This window comes from Elaeis guineensis, chromosome 5, assembly GCF_000442705.2.
Source record: "Elaeis guineensis isolate ETL-2024a chromosome 5, EG11, whole genome shotgun sequence".
Taxonomy (NCBI): Eukaryota; Viridiplantae; Streptophyta; class Magnoliopsida; order Arecales; family Arecaceae; genus Elaeis; species Elaeis guineensis.
The window spans coordinates 38091819-38114499 of record NC_025997.2 but is presented as its reverse complement, the minus strand read 5'-3'; the positions used below and the strand labels follow the sequence as shown (position 1 = coordinate 38114499).

The following is a 22681-nucleotide window of genomic DNA, read 5'->3' as shown; positions in this document are numbered from 1 at the left end:
CTATTTATAAAAGCTCGGACGGCTCCGATCTACTGATAAATCATCTCCCACCCTCGATGAACACCAAGTGGCAACTTTTGATTGGCCCGAGCAGAGCTCATGTGGATCCAGGAATCCAATGGTCTAGATGAAAAATCATTTTAACGGGCAATACTGATCTTCGACATATGTCACCGATAAAAATTTTAGGGATAGTTTGGTAGAAACAGCCTCGACCTCGAACTTATATTCTCTTCGATCGATCTCACTCAAGCTCGGGCTCGAACGTGGGGGACATTTGTTCTGGATCTCCACCTCGACCTCGACCGGCTTCATCCATGGTACCCACTGAACAAAAATAGATCGGATCTAGTCAAGCTCGACGGATGTCTACAGCCAACCTAGAGGGGCCAGGTGCGCAATGTTGGATAAGGGCAGCGAGCAACGGCCAGATCCTCAGTTGAAGCCGAGGTAGTCTCCTTGATTTATGACGAACTATTTAAGGTCGATCAAGGTCGAGATATGGTCAAAAAAACTTCTTGACAGAATCAGGTCCTCCTATAATTTGAGAAAGTCCAGATAAAGAAGAACTTCTCTGTAATCGAATCACACCCCAAAAGGAAGAAACTCTCTATCAATCTAATCTACGTGCAAAAATTAGGGATCGATCAAGTCTCTAAAGCATGCACGACTCCAACTTCCTCTCTACAAATAGAGAAGCATAGGGATTCCCAAAGTAAGTTCTCGACTCCCATTCTCTTTCTCTCATTGTTCTCCATCTCCTGACTTGAGCGTCGGAGGGTCCTTGCTAGAAAACACTCCGGTAGAATTTTTTTATAGACTCAAAATCGAAGCTCAAGTGGTGCCTCTAGCATACATCGTCATCTTGTCTGTCCGACCTTAAGCGTGGGAGTTGGACACAACACTTATCTTTTTTAAGAAAAAGGAGGAAATAACTCTGTCCACTAATCTATGTTATTATCATGTGCATTTGAGTTCATGTGCAGGTGTTAGTTAAGTTGGTACCATGCAAACGCTCATATCCCCTTCAAGCTGCATGGTATGACAAATAAACGTACACAATATTTTTCAGAGCAAAATAGGGGACAGATTTGGAATGAAAATAAAAATTATTAAATTGTATGAAGTGATAAAATTTATATGAAAATAAAATCATGGACAGTCATTGAAACCAACTTGATTGCAACCACAAAAAGATCTAAAAAGAATACCTAGATTTTTTTCGGCACCCACAAATAGCACATTGAATGTTTAGATTAAACTCTAAGTATTTTTGATGGGAAGAATCTTACAAACACTTTTGGATGAGTTGGGATCCAAATCCTTAGAATGTACTTTTTTATAATGTGCTTCACTCATCAGAAATAGTTGCGAAGATTAAGTATAGTTACATAGAAGTATCAGAGGCTTATCTTGAACTAGAGGCTAGATTAAGTTAAAACAAGAAAAAAAAAATAACGATGTATACTAGCAAGGCCACATCCAGGTGCCTTTAAATTGGATCAAATCCAACAAAAACTCCATATGCATTCAGCATTTCAAGAAAGACACATGGCTAACAAGTGCACAAGTAATCCAATTTACCTGATTTGTGAGATAGTGTGATGAATTAGCGTTACTCTTTTAACCAACCCATACCACAATATATCACTAAAAAGAAGAGGTGAATTTTACTTTAATAAAGACTTGTTGCATCATCCTATAAGTCCATCGACCCTGCCATCGATTTTATATTGCAATCTTTCACATAGATAATCCATTCTAAAGAATCAGTTGATTGCACCCGAGTGAATTTGACCTTACTATAATCATTATGTGCAGAGATAAATGCACTCTGAAGTCCCAGATTCCTAAAGATGCATGAGACTTCTTAATAAAAATAAATAAATAAATAAATAAATAAAGGATGAGACTTGAATTGTCTTTTCTTTTCTTTTTCTTTTTTTTTTTTTGATTAATATGGTTAGTCTGGCATGTGTGATACACGTGGCCCAAAACATATGCAAAAAATGAGGTATAGATATTTGAACTACAGGACATGGCTTGTAACGAGCATACGAAAGTTCGCATTATATGATAGATTCATATATATCAGCTATATGATCGAGTACATAGAAAATATGTGGGTCCATATATATCAGCTATACGATCGAGTACATAGAAAATATATGGGTCCATACACATCAGCTATACGATCGAGTACATAGAAAATTTGTGGACCCAATATCCGTACACATAAAAAACATATGGGGATACCAAAACATATACTAACAAGTCTGACATGGCTTTATAACGCACCATTGGATACCTCCCCCTGCTTCCCTTCTCTCTCTCAATCTCTCAATCATTTGTTAGTTTGCAAATACGACAACAATGATTTGGAACCTATATCGACCAAAGAAGTACCACTTTGATTCTTTTGACAGGTCTTAAGTGGCTGTATAAATGGTCTTCAGCGCCAATCAAATTCATAGACCTGCACCATACTTTTTTTTTTTTTTTTTTTTTTGAAAAGAAAGATAGTCAGTCCATCCCTAATCAAGTTCCATCAGCAAGAACTTCCTCGCATGTATATATCATCTTGAGTTATTTTGATGGTAAGATGGAGTCTTCTCCGGTTTAAATTATGGCCATTATGACATAAGCCTCTAAATAAGATTGAATATGGATTGAATCCGATCAGATTGAAAAAAAAAAAAATTATCTGATCAAATTTAATTAAATTAAAAAAAATTAATTCACTGACTATTTATTATATATAAATCATTTAAAATCGAAGTGAACATTTTGCAGCAGGTTCGGATTTGTTATATCGGTTTGGACTTCAATATTGATCTAATATTGATTTTAAATTCAATATTGATTCATTTATTTTTTTTTTGATCAAATTAATGCAGAAAAAGTCTAAACCTTTAAAATGAAGTTTAAACAAAATATTGAAGTATTGAAGCCTAAACGACGCCGTCCAAAATGAAAGTGAGTTTGTGACATATTACATCGGTTGAGTTTGATTTCATACAGTTTAAAAATATAGGTACTGAATTCGACTATAAATAATTGATTTTTTATAAATTTCAATTTGATTCCATTCAATTTATCTTTCAACCGATCAAAATCGATATTTACTGGATCGGATTGGATGAGTTTCTTTAATTTCGATTATTTGCTCAGTCCTACTTTTGAGTTTATTGAATGCTTATGTTAACTTTCATCTACCTAAGCAACGGTTAAAAAATTGTATGTACCAACTTATTGAAGTTCAAAATTCTCAGAGTACGGGCCTTATTTTACCCGAGTTCATGAGTTTGGCTGAAGAACAAAGAAGTTTAGCAAGAGCAGCAGGCCTGGAAATATGTTCAGGTTTTGGCCGGTGATTGCCTCAAAAATGTTGCTGGTATTGAAGCTATTGCAATGGAAAAGCATCATCATTTTAAAAATCAGAAAGAAAAAATCGCATCCATATATTTTTCTTTACTCAAAAGAAACAATAGGGTCTATCATGACAGTCCGTGGTAAGTTCTAAAGCCATTCCACACCATAATTTTAGAGTTGGCCATGAATGATAGGTTTAATTTTCAGGAATGTGTTGTTTTTAAGACTAAATAGTGGCCATCAAAATTAGGATGGAAATTTGACCATCATTTCGTTGCTCAGCTCTTTTAAGCTTTATTTATGAGGTAGGGAGCTTCCAAGCAAGTTCCGTGATGTATATTCTTCCAACTTTAGCCTTTTTTGCTGAGCACCAACTTTAGCTTTGATTGAAGCGAATAATATCTGATCTCATGTTCCTTTTTTTCTAGGAGCAGTGACTTGGGAAAGGCAGGAGTATATCTTCCAAGCAATCTCACAAAATCTGTGGCCAATAATCTCAAGTCATCTAAACTAAAGCATCCCTAAACTTAGAAGTGGCAATAATTACGTCCACACTCCACACTATCGAAATGCAAGATTAGAAGCTTTACCACGTACCGACCAAACAGTTTGAGTCACCAATGATTGGCCTCAAGTGGGATAGCAAATGAATGCCCCCACTCCCATACTGCAAGATGCACATCCCCAACTTATATGGGAATCTACCATTGGTTTGATTATGCAATGGTTGCTTTGAGATCTATGCACGCAGACGAATGAAATAATCCTGATGTGCTTGAAATCTGTGTGGGGTGCAATGTGTAAGAATATCAATCCTTTTGCACGAAAGATACAACCCGAACCCATTCAGCTTCACAACCATTCAAGGAGGAGGCTCTAGGAGTGAGATAAAGTCCACAGAAAATTGTGTACACGACACATTTTAAGATACAAACTTGCATTTTTTTTTTTTAAATGATTTTTCTTATTTCCACACTGTAAGTTAGAAAAACAAGAAGGTACACCAGGAAAATCCAGCTCAATTAGCTTTACATACATTATGAACATTGTTCCTTCCTGCCCACAAACTCAGCTATTGTATTAACATATATATATATATATATATATATATATATATATATATATCAGCTGAAGAACAGGTCAGGATAGACACCAACATGACTCTGGAAGAATACATGACCACCTATATTTGTCTGTAAAAGAGAACATATGCCTGGTCATGCAGGACTTCATTTATATCCACAGCTGTGACAGACGCATCATCAAACCGAAGCCAGCGACCATCAGAATACCTCGCATCAGCGGTATAATGACCTCTAGAGGGCTCTCTACCATGGTGAGTGATGGTGGCCTCGAGCTCATATTTCCGACCCTGCAAGAATAGATTGGAAAAAGTGAAAAGCTAATGATTCTGTAGGCAATTCGGGCATCCAGAACAGTCATAAGAAAAATATCCTGACTAATATCCAGGTGTAGATTTCTCCTGTTGTTCCCGATCTTTTCTATTTTCTCCCCTGTTCAAGTTTTCGAATAAAAGGAATACAACCAATCTGAAAGTACATATGGAATTGAAAGTAATTAAAAATTGAACAGAGGAGGAAACAAGAACAGAAGGTTAAGAGGGATGATCTGGAAAGAAGTTGAGAATAGCATAAACAGAAATACATGGGGAAGAAAAACTCACCTTTGATGATGGAGAGACAAGTAACTCACGGCCAAGTACAAGCTCAAGGGGAAAGCCGACAGGCTTGTTCAATTTAGTGCTTCCTTTGCTTCCATAGCTAAACCTCATCAGATGAAGTATCATTATCTTGGACAGTGTCTGTATTTTTATAGACTTGCTAGCACTAACCACCCCAGCCTGCACAAAATGGTTCCTATCCGTAAGAACCAAGAAATAATTTGACACTGGAAGGATGTGATGTTTAAGGACCTTTACAGTCCTTTCTTCTATTAACAGGCCCATAACAAAAGATATAAAAGAGAACACAAGAAGAATTTGCTAAAGGACAGATTGCTATAAAAGAGAATGCCTATGCAAAGCATGAATTTCAATTCTTTAATCATGTTTATGCTGTAATATGTGATGGTGAGTTCAACGACAGTATGGACAGCGGTGATTATGGTCTGGACTCTGTAATGTAATTCAGCATGAAGTATGGGTATAACAGTTTGATTTCCAGACATAATTTTATATTATTGATTAGACTGGTATTCCCAAAAACATGCATGAATAATAACTGATGTAATCCACATTACGTTTGCAGGAAAAGATGTTTGCTTGGCTAGTTTTTGCACTGAATGCTACTGAAAATAAGCATGCTATCTTTTCATTCATGGTTTCCCAAAAAGCAAAATTCAAATTTTAAAAATTTCAACCACAAAGGAAACTCGAAATAATGTTTTTCATCAAGAATTTGTTGGTTGAGAAACATTGAAATCTGGTCCCTTCTTTTTTTTCGGCTAAAAAAAAAGAAACCCTGCACTTTGTATGAATTTGCAAATAACCCCCTACAGGTCTAGCTACCGTAATGTCAACCCTACCTTTTTCATATTGTTGTAATGTGGCCCACCTTCCTCCTAGTTGGGGTTAGAGCTCGTTGGCAGTACCTACTGAAAAGCTGACATAGATGTAGCTCGCCAATGGTGCCTAGTTGTCAGCTGACATAGAAGTTTTATGCGATCTGGATCTATCATCACCCTTACTCCTATTAATAAAACCCAACCAAACCCTAACCCCATTCCCTCCCTCAACCCTAACCTCCAACCCTCCTCCACACATAGTCCCCGCAGTCGATCCCTTGGCCGCCGCCGCCGCCGCCTCCTCCATCCCCCCAGACCGCCACTACCACCCCCAGTCTCCATGCAAAAGACATAGCTCGTATGAACCAACTGATCCTTGAGGAATCATCTGCTTCAAAAGCCATCTTATTTGAACTGGGTGATAGTCTGAAGGGTATTGGAATAGTTGGTATGGGTGGTTTGGGGAAGAGCACCACTCATAGAACGTATTTTGTGATAGCAAGGTAGAAGACAAATTTGAGAAGAGGATGTGGATATCTGTTTCACAGAATTTTGCAGAGCACAAGATCATGGGAAATATGCTAAAGAACTTGGGAGATGTGAGCATTGGAGATAATGAAGGATAGCTATTGATGAAGACTGACCACTATTTGTTGGGCAAGAGTTATTTGCTAGTCTTGGATCTGTCTGGATCTTAGAAAGTGGCTGGCGGACATGCTTGAATGATGGACTATCAAAGGAAATGGCAATGGAGTCAAAATAACAACAAGGTTTGAATGGATTGTTAAACAAATGGGAGTTGCTGACAAGTGACTCCATCAACTCAAATTCCTCACACCTGAAGAGAGTTGGTCTTAGTTCTCAAGGATTGCTTTTGCTGGGGTCTGTGAAAGCGATTTAGATTTCAAGTTGAATGAAGTTGGGATGGAAATTGTGCGAAAATGTGCTAGGCTTCCCTGAGTAATTAAGGCTGCTGGAGGGATGATGTTTTGTAAACCTGCTACTTTATTGAATGGAGGTGGATTGCCGATAAGTTTCATGATGAATTGGCCCAAAATGATAACTCTATTATGGCTTCATTGCAGTTGAGTTATGAGAACTTCCCTCTCATTTGAAACCATGTTTCCTTTATTTCTCTATTTACCCTGAAGACCACAAAGGGATCAATTTTGATCCATTGGTGGATTGCAGAAGGATTTGTCATTGTGACATTATTCGTGGAATTGGTGTTCTTCTCTTTGCTTAGTACGAATCATGGAATTAAATGAAGGACCAGCTCATGTTTGGTTCTCTTAGTGCTGATTTGTTCTCTTCTTATTTTTGAGCTTCTGGATCAGCTTATGTTTGGTAGATCAGGTACATAAGCATCGTCTCTTCCAGAAGTTCAAGTTAGTGCCACATGTATTGTAAACAGAAGCAATCAAGCATATTGCAGCTACTACTGGTGATTGCTCATAAAAGCTGGATGGGAAGAATCTGCATATGAGTTTATATTTTGCATCATCAGCATGCCATTTTCTTGCATGCAAAAGTGGCTTTGCTGATTATAGATTCAATTCTAGATGGTGACACAGTTAAAACCTGACATTGTTAAATCCTTAGGATTGTTGGTCGACAACTTGTGCAATTATCCCTTGTTTTCTAAACATTTACTGTGGAATTTGTGCTCTTATTTTTTCTTAGTTCTGATTTCTAAGCATCAACCATGGAATTGGTGCTCTCATCTTTCATAGAATTTCTGCATTTTTACTTCTGATTGGTTCTTTCCTTGTTGCTTCTGACAAATGCTGGTCATGAACAGAGGCCAGGGAGGCGGTGGAGTTGGGGACTGTGTGGCCGTCTTAGAGAGGAGGGTTGGAGGAGGGATAGGGTTAGGGTTGGGGGAGGGGATGGGGTTAGGGTTTGAGGGTGGGTTTGTTGATCGGGTGACGGTGATGACAAGACCACATCACTATATTAACTCCACATCAGCTGGCAAGTGGCGCTTTCAGTGAACTATCTCAATATCACCAGCCATGTAGGCACCACCAGCATGCTCTGGCTGCAATTGAGATGAAGGTGGGCGACATTGAAACAATCCAAAAGAAGCAAGGTTGACATTACAGCAATTAGCTACGCAAGGGGTATGAGCAAATTCATGCAAAATCCAGAAGGCAATTTCTTTTTAGGATTTTTTTAAGACAAAAAATATTGTAATGTATATTGATCTCAACAAAAATTTTCCCTTAAGCAATATGTAGAAGGATTTGGAAAGGGTGGCCTTGAAGCATACGAGGCTTAAAGAAAATAACTGCAATTGTTTTGAAGATACAATTTTCATGGATGACTAACCAGATATAAAACCTGATGACAGTTAGCTAACAACTACCCATAAGTGACTACTTTTGTGGAATTGATTCTAACGAGGACATAGACTGAGATGTTTCTATTAGTATGAGAGCAGGTCGAGCGCCATGTGAATGTGATACCATAATGATGTAGTGTACGACAAGAAGTTCCATCTACCTTGAAGCCCGTATAGCATCTATAAATGTTAGGTAGAAAACAAGGTGCCAGATAAGAGCTAAGTATCGCAGCGGTAGGATGCTCAGGTGGATATATATATATATATATATATATATATATATATATGTGTGTGTGTGTGTGTGTGTGTGTGTGTAAATGTTAGAAGGTAAGTTGAAGCTCTGAAGTACACTAGTATTGAGAGCATACTGAAATAATTTGGTCTGCAGGATGATTGGAAATGCTGAGATGTACACTGGTATTGACAGAAGAAGAGGAGAGGTATGCCTAAGAAGACTTGAATGAAGGTAAGATGGAAAAATCTTAAGATGTTTCCAAATAACAGTGTACTTAGCCGTTGCTTGAAATGAATAGTAGAGGGAGACGTAAAAGGCAGCATTAGAGTAGCACTGTGAACTGATGCAAGATTGAGAGAGTAGGTTTCATGACTTCTGCTACCTTCCATAGTACTTGGCTATGATCTAGAGTTGAATTGGCATCTCTCTCTCGCCCCCCACCCTCTCTCATGACTTCTGCTACCTTCCATGGTACTTGGCTATGATCTAGAGTTGAATTGGCATCTCTCTCTCTCCCTCCCTCTCCCCCTCCCCCCTCATACCCCAAAAAAATTGTGCATGTGTGCACTTATCTATTGATTGAGATGAATAGTAAAGGCAATGCAAGGGCCACAACTAGAGTCGGATTAAGAGAGACTCTCTCCCCCCCTTCTCCACACACACAAGAAAAAAAAGGAAAAAAATCCTCCCCTCCAAACCTATCTGTGCACTTATCTGTTGGTTGAAGTGATTAGCAATGGAGATGAAAATGCCAGAATTAGAGTAGCAATGTGAGAATCTAGGATTCAGACAGATAGCAGCTTTCATGCCTTCTGTTACTTGAATTATACTTGCCTAAGGTCTAGGGATCAATCTGCATCTCCCTCTCTCTCCCCACCTCCCCATCTCTCCCTATCTGTCCCCTCCAAAAAAAGTGAGTGCATGTGCACATGAGCATGTTCATGCATGTATCTTTCTGTTACATGTAACTTTCTATTGCAACAAAAGGCACATCTTCCTAGCTCCCACGAACCAGCTTTTAGCAAAGAACCAAGAACTTTGCATTTTAAAGTAGCTTCGCACCTCCCAAAAGCCTAATGGCACAAAGAAATGTTAACTAATTGGTGGAAGATCCTAGCAGCGTAAGCCAAAAAATGTTGGCACACTTTGTGAAAGAGTTTAATATGAGATTGGCAGTTAATTGTAAAGATCCGCTTGATTTTGTCATGGAGCATTCTTAGTTAAAGATTCATGCTCCATGGCAAACTCCAATTTGTTGGGAGAAGGGACCTGAGTATGAGCAAGGTATCGAGAAAGCACATCAGATTTTGATTTGGTATACTAAAAAAAAATTTGTTAGAAAAAATTATGGCAACAATAGTAAAACCTGTCATCAGACTGTTGTATGAATTGTTCATACTTCTCAACTGTGTTTCCCAAACACAACAGTATTTAGAATTTAGGGTTTGTTTTGGCAAATTTTAGAGTCTGAATGCTTTCAGACACTAAGAGAGAACAGTCCTGGCACTCTTCATATAGATTTCCTACTTACATTAGCCTTAAGTGTCAGCATTTGCCAAGGGTACGACATTTCAATATAACTGAAAATGTACTTCACACTCAACCATCTAAAATAAAAAAAAGGGTGTCCCAATGCACGAGGATCCTGCAAACATAGAGTCTGGTGAAGGGCAAATGTACACAGCTTTATTGCTGCATCAGAGAGGTTGTTTTCGTATTTTAAACCTATGATACCCAGGTCACAATGAAGTAATCTTCATTGAGCCAAGGCCTGCCCTCTTACTCAACCATCTAAAATGCAAAACTTTATTAAGATGATGCATTTGAACACTTCTGATTACATATCTTTTCTTCTTTTCGTTCCATGATACATAATATTTTTTATTAACAATTATCACTAGCCAACCTAGTAAACCATAATATATATATAACTGTCCTTGTTTCAGTGTCTTTGAAGATTTTTAAGTGCCGTCCACTACGTGACACCCAACACTAGGCAACAATGTCAGATGTTGAGGTAACACTGCCAAAAATTTATTTTTATTCTCCAAGCCAATCAATCCATGTTTTCAAGGCTAGCCAAATGGTCATTGTTTCAAGAGATACATCAGCTGTAAATAATGTTGTTCTAAAAATCAAGAATGCTCCTCAAGCCTGAAAATGATGTTTGCTGGTAACTTCATGAGATAACTGACATTTTAAAACAAGAGCATAACTTGAGTTTAACTCGTTCATATATTGAGTGCTTATGTGCAATGTTGATAACATGGAGATCAAATCGTAAACCGTAAATGTTAGTTTGAATCGGACAGGCTTACGTATCGGATTGTAGATTCTAAGATTTTTCTTGATTTGTTTCAAAATTTTTAAAATATAAAACAAATATAGATATTAAAAGCATAGCCAACTGTTATGTAGATGAATAGAGAATAAAAGTACACACACACACACACTCTAGTTTCGACCAATTATCAGTCCATATATAGCACATTCAACGAAATAAAAGCTGTCTAGATATTTGCAATATTTAAATATGACAAAGAAATTCGATTATCCTTTATAGGTAGTGTTTTTGGAAAACTAGAAAGACCAGATTTCAACATGTGCTTGTTAAACTATGAAAAATCTGCACCTTATTTTTAACTTCACGAACTCCAATAATAGGCCTGCTGATTTTATATCACAAGACTTATTAGTGATACGTAATTTAAAAGTTATCACAGGAAACAGACACACAGACACATGATTTAATAAGTAAATAGCATGGTCAAGTTGGATCTTATGAACCAAGGGTCTGTGTAATTCATCATACAGATCTATATCCTATATTCCTAACCAATCCTGATCCAAGTATGAGATCTGGATCATTTAGGGTCTTTCTAATATGGAAAGATCTGGATTGTGGATTACAAGATTTTAACAACAATGTTTTCATGATCCTTGCTGCAAAGTTCATATATGAATATACATTCTAAACCATACACTACTTATAGATTTCCCCAAGGGGCTATCACGTACCATTCATGGGCTGGCAAGGTACAACGTTGTACCCTCTACCAGTCATGTACCTTTGTACCATTCCAGTACCTGTCTGGCAGAGAACAAACAATATGGTATGGACCAACAGAGGATGGTAGACAAATTCTTGGTTTCCCCAACTCTGGTCAAGGGTAATGGAGAAATATGAATTTGAAAATAAGATTTCCAGATGGCTCTTCATAACGAATTATATCAAATAACAAAGCATGGATGTATACCTTGCCAGATGAAGTTCTGTATCCTTCAAGAGTTTCTGGAGCAGAAAACAAATGAAGTGCATCTTTAATAGTATGAACAGCATCAGGAAAAATATCAAGATGGAGCAAAAGGAAGGGCTGAACAGTAGCTGAAGCCTTGTTGCCTGCATCATAAAACATTAAAATTAATCCAACTACATCAAATGTAATTAAGGAGATCCAAGCATCACATGGAATTATTCATCATATACCATCGATGCATCGTTATTAGAGTCAGTATCAATATTGACCAAACTGCATCATCCATTGCTGGACATGACAAAGTATCAGCTCACAGTATCTATATAACTGGGAAATTCAAGCACACAACTACACAGACACACACCAATACAAGGTATCCGGCCTCTGATTCTCAAGCTGGAGGATTTGAAGACATGGCTGCAAACCAAACTACCAGACCACTTGTACTCCAGGAAGAAAGTATCACAAAGCAGACGCAAAGCAAGTGTAATGAGACATAAAAGCACTATCAGGAAATACACACAACAAGGACCTAACGTTTAAAACAGAGACAGCTCATACTATTTCAAATTTTGAAGAGTGGCTACAGTTAGTCTTCGTGGACATGCAGACTCCAAATGACAAAAGGAACCTGTGAGAGAATAGCAGAATAAAAGAAACATGGTAAAGATTAATTCTCATACAAATGGTTCCAAAAAACTGAGATAAGGCTTGCAGGCAAGGGTGTGCTTGACGAAGTAGTTGCAGGATACATCATAGGTGGGCACTGATTAGGATTAACTTGAGGTTATAAAATTAGCATTTCATTATCAGCATCAAAATTAAAATCAGATAAACAAATAGCAAATATTCATTATGTGTTATAATAAACAGTCTAAGATGCCCTGATGCTTTAATTTTTAAGGCAAACCTGGCTTTTGAAGTAAACATAAATGCTCAGCATGGCACCATGACAGGTAAAGATTTACTCAAAAAATTAATCCAGATAATGAGGTAGAACTTTTCTATCAAAATTATCAGTAGCAACTACCATGTTACTCAAAGAAACTACTACAAATCCATACAGTATCATTTACGGGAGAAGGGCATCAAGCCAGCTAATGGATATATTTGATCATAATGGATGCAAAACATGGTTTTAAATAATTACATCATCATTAAACACTCTTACCAACTTCAATTTTAAATTCAAAAAATTTCTATGTGCACTTAAGTTTAAAAAGTGTAACAGGAATAATTATTCACAATTTCAAGCTAGATATAAACTTAATGTGACTGAGCCTGTTGTAAATAATACTTTTAACTACAATCATTCAACTAACACAAACTAATATTACTAAAAACCAATTTTCATGCTTTTAGAGAATTTCCTATGGACCCAAACGATGTTGTTCCATTAGTAAGAGAATTGGCCCAAACATATGAGCCCCTTCTGCATTTCCCCTAGCTGACAGACATTAAGCATAAGAAAAATGCAATCAGTTCATAAACTTGCTTCTTCAGGGCACCCCGAAAGCAAATAGTAATTTTAAAAGAATAACCAATACTGCCAACCCATCAGACGTTTTATTATTGTAACAAAAATATATCATGCAATGGCAATATTAAGACAACTGAAAATCAGTTTGTCAAGGTGCTATAGCAAAACCACAACATGGATTGTATGAAAGCTAGCCAATGCTGAGTTTGTGGTGGTAACAATTGTCTATGGTCGTAACAAATAATAGTCTCCATGAAATCAAAAGCCATATCATTTGATATCATCCTAATGAATATACATGCAAGAACCTACAATAGCATCACCCCAAAAAAACCCTGTTAAAAGAGCTGGCCAAGGAGATAGAGGATTGAATATTCATGCTTCCAAACAGAGAGACCTATAATTAGGAAACTGCCAGATTTGTAGATGTTACTGAACAAGTAGAGTGGAATATATACAAATACTTGACACTACTTGCATTCTAATCTCTATAATGCAACAAAGTCAACCTACCTGTGGCCTTCACAACACTTCTTAACTGACCCCCAAAAATTGCACTTAACTCGGATGGCACAAAGTTCTGAGTTCTGGTCACTGCAGACTTGTTTTTTGGCCCAACAGTTTCCCAACCATCATCTTCAGAAGAAGAAATCAGAGGCAATTTTGCTCCATTGGAACTAGAAAATTGGCCATCAAGGTTCAACAGTTCATTATGCATTTGATCCATAACAAAAGATAAAAACTCCTGGGCATCTTCTTGCCTGCAAAAGAACTGATGTTTAGATAATAGGTACACGGCTAAGAAAATGCTCCATCTTACTGATAAATTCACTTAAACAAGGCATTAAAGGCATATGCCAATTGTTTTCCTTTGGCCAGAGAGAGAAATATGGATCTGAAGATAAAACCCATCAAATAAAAAATGAATGAATGCTTAAGAGAAACATTTTAGCGAATGAGATAACATACAGTGGTTCCGTAATTAGAATTCACCAATGTTAGATGTATGCCCTAGAAGCTAATCGGGCCGACACATTAATTCTTTCTAGGATATAATTTTGTACTTGATCAAATTAATTAGAATAGTTAATTCCATTCATATAGTATATGTATCCATGAATCGTCCAAGGAATTAATAGATGATGACACATATTCTCAAGAATTAAGAATTTGAGACATATGTCCCTGATGGTTAATTTCTAAATTGCTCCCGATCAAAGGATCATCACGGAGACGGTGATTGATCCAGTAAGATCGATGTACGGATTGCTTTCCTCAGGATAGACGAGTCTCGAGTCTACAGTGTGAGGACACTGAAGCGAGAGTGCAGGTGGTTGTTAGAGAACAACGGTACTGAACGTGACCAATATGAGAAGTCAGTTAGATGTCTACTCACTCGTGACTTTCTCGATGCTATACTGGTGCGACTAGTTCTTAGACCTGCAGTGCCTCGACTATTCACAATGAGGTTGTTGTAGTTTGACTACACCATAACTCGATCTCCTAGCTATACGGAGCCTTGAAGTATATGTTAGCTACAGTAGATTCATTGTAGGAATAGGGTGTGCACCTATATGAGATCTATCGACTTTATTAATTAAGGAATAGTCTTATGTGATTTATGAGATTGAGTTTGGAAGACTTTGACCAGGACAGTGTGAATGATGGAAAGAAGTTTCCATCAGATTTCACAAATGAACTTAAGTCGAATAAATCTTATATATGACAGACAATGCGATTTGACGAATTTTTCATAACCTCCATCTTGTCGAAACACATGATAGAAAAATTGAATCACACGGTAACTACACCTAGTTCATCCTTTTGTTCTGCTGAATTGCCACTATATGCTGCTAGGCATCACTGATGGATTGTGAGACCAACGAGAATTATTTTGATGGTCAATAATTCTCGATTGATGAGTTGTAATCGTTCCAATCTATTGAAAGGAGTTTCAATGATATTTTGATGGAGATCAAAATATGTCTCACTACCAGACAGAATAGAACCTACGGGATCACAAATAAAAGATGTCTTGACTGATCGAAAAGAATTCCTCTGGACTGGGACTCTAGAGTCCCACTGAATTGAGACTCTGTCAAATCGCAAGTGGTCTTAATTGTCAATTTGATTGATGATTAGACTTAAATGTAAAAGTTACATTGAGGACTTGCTAAGAGTTAGTAAGTTATAGGATGACTAAATTGCAATTGTTGCATATTATCTGATTTGATCAAATTATTAAGATTGGGTCCTAAGCAAATTAAATCAGATTTAATTGATTATTTTTGTTTTGAGTTTGACTCAGACTGAATTTCATAAATCTAATGGGATTAGATTTAATAAGTACTTGACTTATGATGAAATCCAAACCTAATTGGACTCCAACCAATTTTGATCTTATCTAAAAGAGGTGTTCAACCCACAGAAGGACTCTCCCCTTATTATGTGGTGCCTCCTCTTGTTTTAACACGAAAGGGAGTCAGCGTGGAGAATTATGGGCGCCTCAATTTTAGGAGAATTAAGGATGGGCAGCATGGGAGTCCTAGTCCATCTCAATATCTACCTAACAAACCCTAGCCTCTTATGTTTAAATAAGGGATATGTTGGGACGCCCTAGGCAGATAAGATGAGAAAAATTTGTGGATGCCGAAGAGATAGGGATGGAGGACGCCAAAAGGTGGTTGGCGTGAGAAGAAAGATAGATGACGCGTGAGACTTCTCAACAGTGAAAGAGTGGGACGCCCCTCTCCTTCTTCTTTCTTTCTTACATCTAGGAGGTGGTTGTTTAGGGATAACTTCTTCTCTTTTTCCAATATCTAAGAGTTGGACATGTCTCCCTCATCCTCTCCTTTGTAGATGTCCAAAGGTTAGACATAAAATCAGATTTGATCTGATTTTTCCTCTCTTTGGTCCATAAGATGGACACAAACATCCTCTCTCTCCCTTGTCCAAAGGTTGGACATATCTCCCTCTTCCTCTCTCCCAAAGATGTCCGAGAGTTGGACATGATTAAATCAGATTTGATCTGATTTTTATCTCCTTCTTGATCCATGAGATGGACACAAAAGGTTCTCCTCTATCTTTCCTAGATCTAGTCCAAGAGTTGGACAAGAAAGAAAGAAAAAAGAGATTTAATCTCTTGTCTTCTTCAGTAGATCTTTGATTTTCTCTTGAAAAGAGAAAAATGAAAAAAAAATCAAATGTGATCTGATTTCATCATCCTCCTATAGATCTGATTGATTCTCTTAAGAAAAGAACCAAACGATCAAGCCGATTCAACAATCCAGAAAGCGATCTCTGCAAGAGAGCTAGCATCCCGATGAGATCGAATCCTTCTGATCAAATTAGCCTTGGTAGTACCCATAGAGATCAGACGCGTGTGCAGCTCTGCAAAAACCTCACCAGATTACCATGAACCATTAGATTGCGGTGAAAATCTACCCGTGCAAAGATAAAAGTCTAACTCTAAATTTGATTTTAATTTTCAACATCTTAATTTTAGCATGTGAACATTCCTACCATATGTAGATTAGATCTGTATTTTATGCATGTTAGATTTAAAATTATTTTAAATCTAGATCAAGTTCAAATTCCGCTGCGTTCATGATTTTTAAAAGTTAAAAATCTACATGTTCTGATCTCTACATGCATATCCCAGATGTGCAACATTCTTCAACCAAGACTACAGTACAGTATCATCTATCTAGATAGTTTTGAACTTTTTTTGGGCTATACAAAGAATAAATAAAAAATCCCAAGGAAGAATTATAAACTTGAAACTAAAATACTTCCCCGCTAGAATGCAGCACGCATGCACACAGACATGCACAAACACTTGCATGCACATGCACACTCCCCCACCAATTACCCTCTATAGGTATACACACCTACAGATAATCCCAACAATGTTCATGATACGCCATTGGATTTCCGTACCATCACTCTCATATAACTAGTTAGAAAAAGAAATATTAAAGTTCTTTATCATAAAGAAGGCATGATGCTTACAAAAATATCCATTCAGCCTCACTCATAATAACAAAATTTTATAAGGTTAATGGTCTTTGCAGTGAAAAGAGGGGTAAAGTGCACCGTCTACAGCATCCACATAATAAATTAGAAATTAAAATTTGAGAAGTTCAGAATAAGTCAGTGGTCTCCTTAACAACAACAGATATGCCACACCATTGCAGATGTATGTTAAAAATCTCAATGGACAATGGCTTGACAAATAACTAGGCTCATTACCATGACATATGAGATGTAAGCAACATAAGATTTATTAATGAACAATAATGTTGCTTTACTGTCATAATGGTGCATGAGTTGGCAAGCTCAGGAAGGCATGTGGCCCTGCCTGATTGCAGCCCTAATTCCCATAGATTGTGAATTTCACAACGAAAATATACGTAGAAGGCTAGAAGAAAGTTACTTTAAGCGAGGCTTGACTTCATCTTGCAGTCATATATATCATTACATGAATCAAAAGATCTGAATGTTTATTTATATGTTCTTCTATTAATGGAAACTATTAATTCTGCATACTTTTAAGTGACAAATCCAAAAGCAAGAATAAAGATAAATGATCGATGAGATAATTTCAAAAAGTATCAAGATCTATTGTCCTTCATCGATTTTTTTTTAGTGAGCCTTCAAACCAAGTTTTGTAGTAAAGGTTATAATACTCATACCAATTCCCAATTGGTACATTGGCAGTACAATCCTGTCCTTGGTACAGGCACTTGACCAAGTAGGGTTGGCAATCAACAGGTCAGGTCGTGTTCTGGTTGGGTTGACCACATAAATCAAGGCCCATCAAGCCTGACCGGAACCCAACCCTACTCTTCCTACTAGTGGGTCCAGAACTGAACTCAACCCACAGCCAACTTGCCACCCACAACCGACCCGCTAACCCACGTAAGGCCCAAGGCTATTTAGTCTTTATGTAAATGGGTAGGCTATCTTTTTTATAGCATTTGGACTATTTATTCTACAACTCATCTTTCCTTCTACTTCTATGCCATTGGATGATCCACTAACACATATATCACATAATTTCCAGAATATCTAAAATGCCAATAAATTTATCTTAAAAATATATGGATAACATATTCTCCCCTCTATGAACCAATAGGTTGAGGGGGTTTTATTATCAGACCGGCTGACAGGTTAAGATTTGCTAACCCATACTTGACCTGTGAACCTAACAGGTTAGGTCCTAGTTGGGTAAATGAGATGGGTCAGAAATTGCCATCCTTAGACTGAGTATTCTTTTGCTACCATTATGAGTTGGTATGCTCTGTACAGACTAGTACAGTTCAATACTGCAAACCATGCCATAACCACGATTCACATAAGCAAATTGTTAGCACTTGATGCTATGGAAGCAAATCAGAACAAGAGCACTGCACAAGCACACACCTTGGCCTGCCTGATATTCCAGTTGGCATGTCTGGGGTGAACCTTTTCAGAACAGGATCAAACATAATGGGATTGAAGGACTCTTTGGTTTCAAGAGCTCCTCGCTCATTATTCTTCAGGCATGAATCATCAGGCATGCCAAATTCAGAGATAAACTCCACAAATGCAATTAATGTTGGATAGCCAATCTAAATAGAAGCAAGTGATGTATATGAGGATCAAAGTAAAATACAAAAAAAAAAGGGGAAAAAAATCATATTAGTATTGTGATTATTAAAACCTTAGGAATGTCTCGATTTCTTTGATTTTGCAAAAGCTGAACAAATGGTGAACAGGAGAGGAGTGCCTGCAGTGTTGCATTAAGGAAGCACAGATTTCCTGAATTTATTAAGCCTCGTGGAAGAAATCTTTTAGCCAATGGTGCTTTATCACTAGATGTTTCTGGGACATCCACCACAGGATTCACGACTGCTGAGGAATCAACTAACATGATCTTGAATTTAGATGTTTGAATTCCATGGTTGTGCAAGTTTGGGCTTGATAATGACTCTGTATCAGCAGATTCATTTTCAGATATTTGCAAAGAAACAAAATCTAAAGTATTGCTCCCATTTTCAATAATCCCATCAGTGCCCGGAAAACAAGGGTTACAGCCTCCATTAGCTTGGGCCTCCATATCTTTTTTGAAATTATTACTTGTTTTGGCCTTCTCATTCTTGGTCTTTTTGTCATTTGCAACCAGCTTTGAACCTTGGATATCCTTTGATCTTCCAAATGAATCAGTTTGTTTGGGTTCAGCAATCAAACATTTCGATGAATTTGGAGAAGCAAAGTCTAAAGATTTGGACTGCAACCCTGCCTTTTCCAAAGGATGAAGATTGCTTTCAACTAACTGTCTTTGAAAATACCTAGTCTCATCTTCAGTGAATGACCCAAATATTAGGACCTGCTAAAGCAAATGCAGCCAAGATTAAAGGGGGAAGATATACTATATTGTAGCATTAAAGTAAAGATTTTTGAAAGCTTCAAATTCCAGTAAGATAGAAGTATGTCTCTTGCAGACAGGCAAAAGCTGTAATCAGTCAAAAAATAAAAGGTGAGAATTATAATAATATATGCCTTCAAAAATGGAAATTATAAAATATAACAAAAAAGTAACATCACATATTAAAATGAACCTATTAAAAGTTGTCAGCATGCAGTACCATGATCTCCAACGATCACATGAAATAAGAATATCTAGGGAGTTAAGAGTATTGCTGCAATGAACTTAGTGGAGACCTAATCTACCAGAAGCCATTATTGGCACAGCACATCTGCACCAGCTGTGCAAGCATCAATAGATATTCCTAAAGTTTGTCTCTTGGCATATGTTCCACCAAAATCTAAGTCCAAATGATGCATCATATAGCAATGAAACTTATCTTAAACTAATATTGGCCGATAGTGTAAATTTGGACCACAAAATCAGCCTCATCAAACCTGACCACCCTTAGTCCAACTCTCCACGCCAACGCCACACTTAGCACCTAGCTTATACCTAACCTCTTCATGCTTACGGCTGAACTTGAATGTACATCAGATACCATTAACATTGGCATATGCAAATGCCAGACATCATCAATATGAAATATGTGGGACTGATACCTATCCAATTTATGAGGAGAATAGATTGGTAATATGACCAGTAATAAAGTGAACCAACCAACGATAATGAATAAGCATATTTAGTCTCTATAGCCATAACAACATCTGAATTGATTATGCTATGCTGTTTAGTCAAATTAATAGAAAAAGACGCCCAACATCCCACCTGAATTTATGAGAGATAGATTAGAGCTATCCAACATACAATGTTTTACCGAACCATTACAAGGATAACTTCCAATCCAAATAGCGCTCTAAATGAAAGAATGGATTGTCGCATTACTCTGCTGTCATAAATAAAATCTGATACACCGCATTCAATAATAAATATTGGATTCCATACACAGATAAGAAATAACAAAATTTATCAGGAATCTTGTCGATTCCAATGCATCCACCAAAACAGGCACAGCAAATCATGGAGCAGTTCCGGAAGTGGCAAATCGACCTCTTGGCCAGTAAAAATTTTTAAAAAAAAAAAAAAAGAAAAAAGAAAAGAAAAGGTAGCACAACAATACATAGCCACACCGCTATCAGGGAACAGAAAGCCAATTGTTTTTTGCATGCCTAAATTTTTCAATTTGAGATGAAACCTCCATCAAATCAACATAACAAGCTTCCGATCTGCATGATAACGTAATGAAAATCCTTTCTTTCTCAAGAAAACAAGGAATACCAAAATCACAAAATCAACCACCAAAAGACTAAACGGTCCAAAGATGAAAACTTTATTACTCCTTAGTGATGCATAGAGAGCAAAAACAAAGAGGCACGATTACAAAGACTAGGGTTTCGCAAAGAAGTACCTTGTGATCACTCATTTTGACCGCGGAGCCAAAGAAGCAGCACTAAACAATGGAAAAACGTCAAAAAAAGCCTCTTTTTCTGGCGATCGGGGCAGGAAGGGAGCCGCCGTATGGGGGAAGAAGGATCAGGAGAGGAAATTAGAGTTTGGAACCCGGTCCCGAGTAGGCGAGCAAAGAAGGGGAGGCCGAGGGAAGACATGAAAGGAGGCGAGACAAGGAGAGGGCGAGAAGGGAGGAAGGCGAATAACATTTAAGAGGGGGCTCTTCCTCTCTCCGGGAAGCCTTGATCAGGACACCGCCGCCCGACCGGAGCATCGACTGCAGGAGAGCTGAGGCGGAGCGCAAGAAGGAATGGAAGCTTCCGTAGATAAGAGGAAAGGGAGAATAAGTATTGTTTGGGAGGCGTGTGAAACCTAAAACTCCAAATTTGAGTGGACAAAGAGAGAGGCGTTGAGAGTTGCAGGCAATTTCCCTCGCCTCCGCAGATTTTTGACGAATGATCATAGGAAAGCATCCCCAATATATCTTATTATTAAAATATAAAGATAAAGAAGTAATTATCTTGTCATGAATTTAGTGAAATTTGTCTTTTTAATTATAATAATTGCTGAAGCTGTTATTTCCGCATGTCTTTTTATCTAACCAATGCCAGAGAAGAGACAAAAATATTTAAAAATTAAGATTTGTTTGGTGTTTTTTTTTTTTTTTTTTTTTGCTTTGGTAGAACATTGCCCCAAGACTTCATTAATATAAGGTGTGTACGTTACCACGCCATGCACTCAACACTGCTGACCAAAAAGTGACAATCAGCAGCCAGAGACTCCAGATTAATTCAAACAAAAACATCATGCCATCATTTACCATACAAAACAGAAATAGCAGCATATAAGATAATATGCTATTAGTGATTCCTGGAATATGTGATTGTGTACATGTAGAGATGATTTGCCACCCAACTAGCTGAATCCGCAGAACAACCTGTGAGATTGATGGTTGCCAACACTGGCAAGGTAGGGACATAGATTTCTTCTGCAATAGTAACACATAAGGACAAGGCAGAGTGGAAAGCATAACTAACGTTTGCTGAAGGTCACCTCCTCTACAGAGCAATTGACTTTGAACCATCTCCTGTGATAGAGCAGACAGCCCACTTTGTTGAGGGTAGAATAGATCTGGGATATCAGCAGCCAACAGGAGCAAAAGAATACATAAACAGCATGAAAAATATAGTTTGCAAATAAGTATCTGAGCAAACCTGAAGCAAATGCAGCAGGAAAACCCAGTTGCCCATATTCCATGTAGAAGCTATTCAAGCAAGCAGAGCACAACCTCACAACAAAAACAATAATTCAGGGTGGAGTAATGTAGAATATGAGAATAACCCATGGTGCGAATAACATTAGGAGTGGCGAATATAAGCCACTCTCCAAGAATCAGCCTGTAATTAAGGTAGCATTAAGCTGTGGAGGTAAATTAGGCAAGTAGCACGTCGTAATAGATGTTAAAGATGGTGTTGGCTCCAAATTTTTGTTATTCATTTCTCCAATAATATACGAAAATAGAAAGAGAAAACAGAAATAATAGCAGATGAAT

The 22681-nt window shown here is 37.5% G+C and overlaps 1 protein-coding gene across 4 annotated transcripts; it reads right to left on the bottom strand.

Annotated features, from left to right (window-relative positions):
* Nucleotides 1–4292: 4292 nt before the first annotated feature.
* On the bottom strand, nt 4293–21599 carry LOC105045356 (ubiquitin carboxyl-terminal hydrolase 24). 4 transcript variants are annotated; one of them, XM_010923605.4, is made up of 7 exons: nt 21089–21595; nt 18916–19584; nt 18636–18823; nt 13725–13972; nt 11732–11874; nt 5057–5233; nt 4293–4744 (listed from the first exon to the last, which is right to left on the bottom strand). In XM_010923605.4, exons 1-7 carry the CDS (start codon nt 21101–21103, stop codon nt 4556–4558), a joined length of 1629 nt encoding a protein of 542 aa, XP_010921907.1. In that variant the 5' UTR covers nt 21104–21595; the 3' UTR covers nt 4293–4555. The 4 variants fall into 4 exon arrangements, with proteins under 4 accessions (XP_010921907.1, XP_010921908.1, XP_029120479.1 ...); XM_010923606.4 differs by having other exon boundaries at nt 18916–19581; XM_029264646.2 differs by lacking the exon at nt 4293–4744 and adding an exon at nt 4751–4922 and having other exon boundaries at nt 21089–21597.
* Nucleotides 21600–22681: the final 1082 nt, after the last annotated feature.

What these genes read in the sequence shown, in the direction of transcription:
- LOC105045356 (XM_010923605.4), bottom strand. An exon ending in GAAATCGAGACATTCCTAAG is followed by an intron (nt 18,824 to 18,915) that starts GTTTTAATAATC and finishes GCTTCTATTTAG; the next exon opens with ATTGGCTATCCAACATTAAT. An exon ending in AAGTGTTGTGAAGGCCACAG is followed by an intron (nt 11,875 to 13,724) that starts GTAGGTTGACTT and finishes TTTATGATGCAG; the next exon opens with GCAACAAGGCTTCAGCTACT.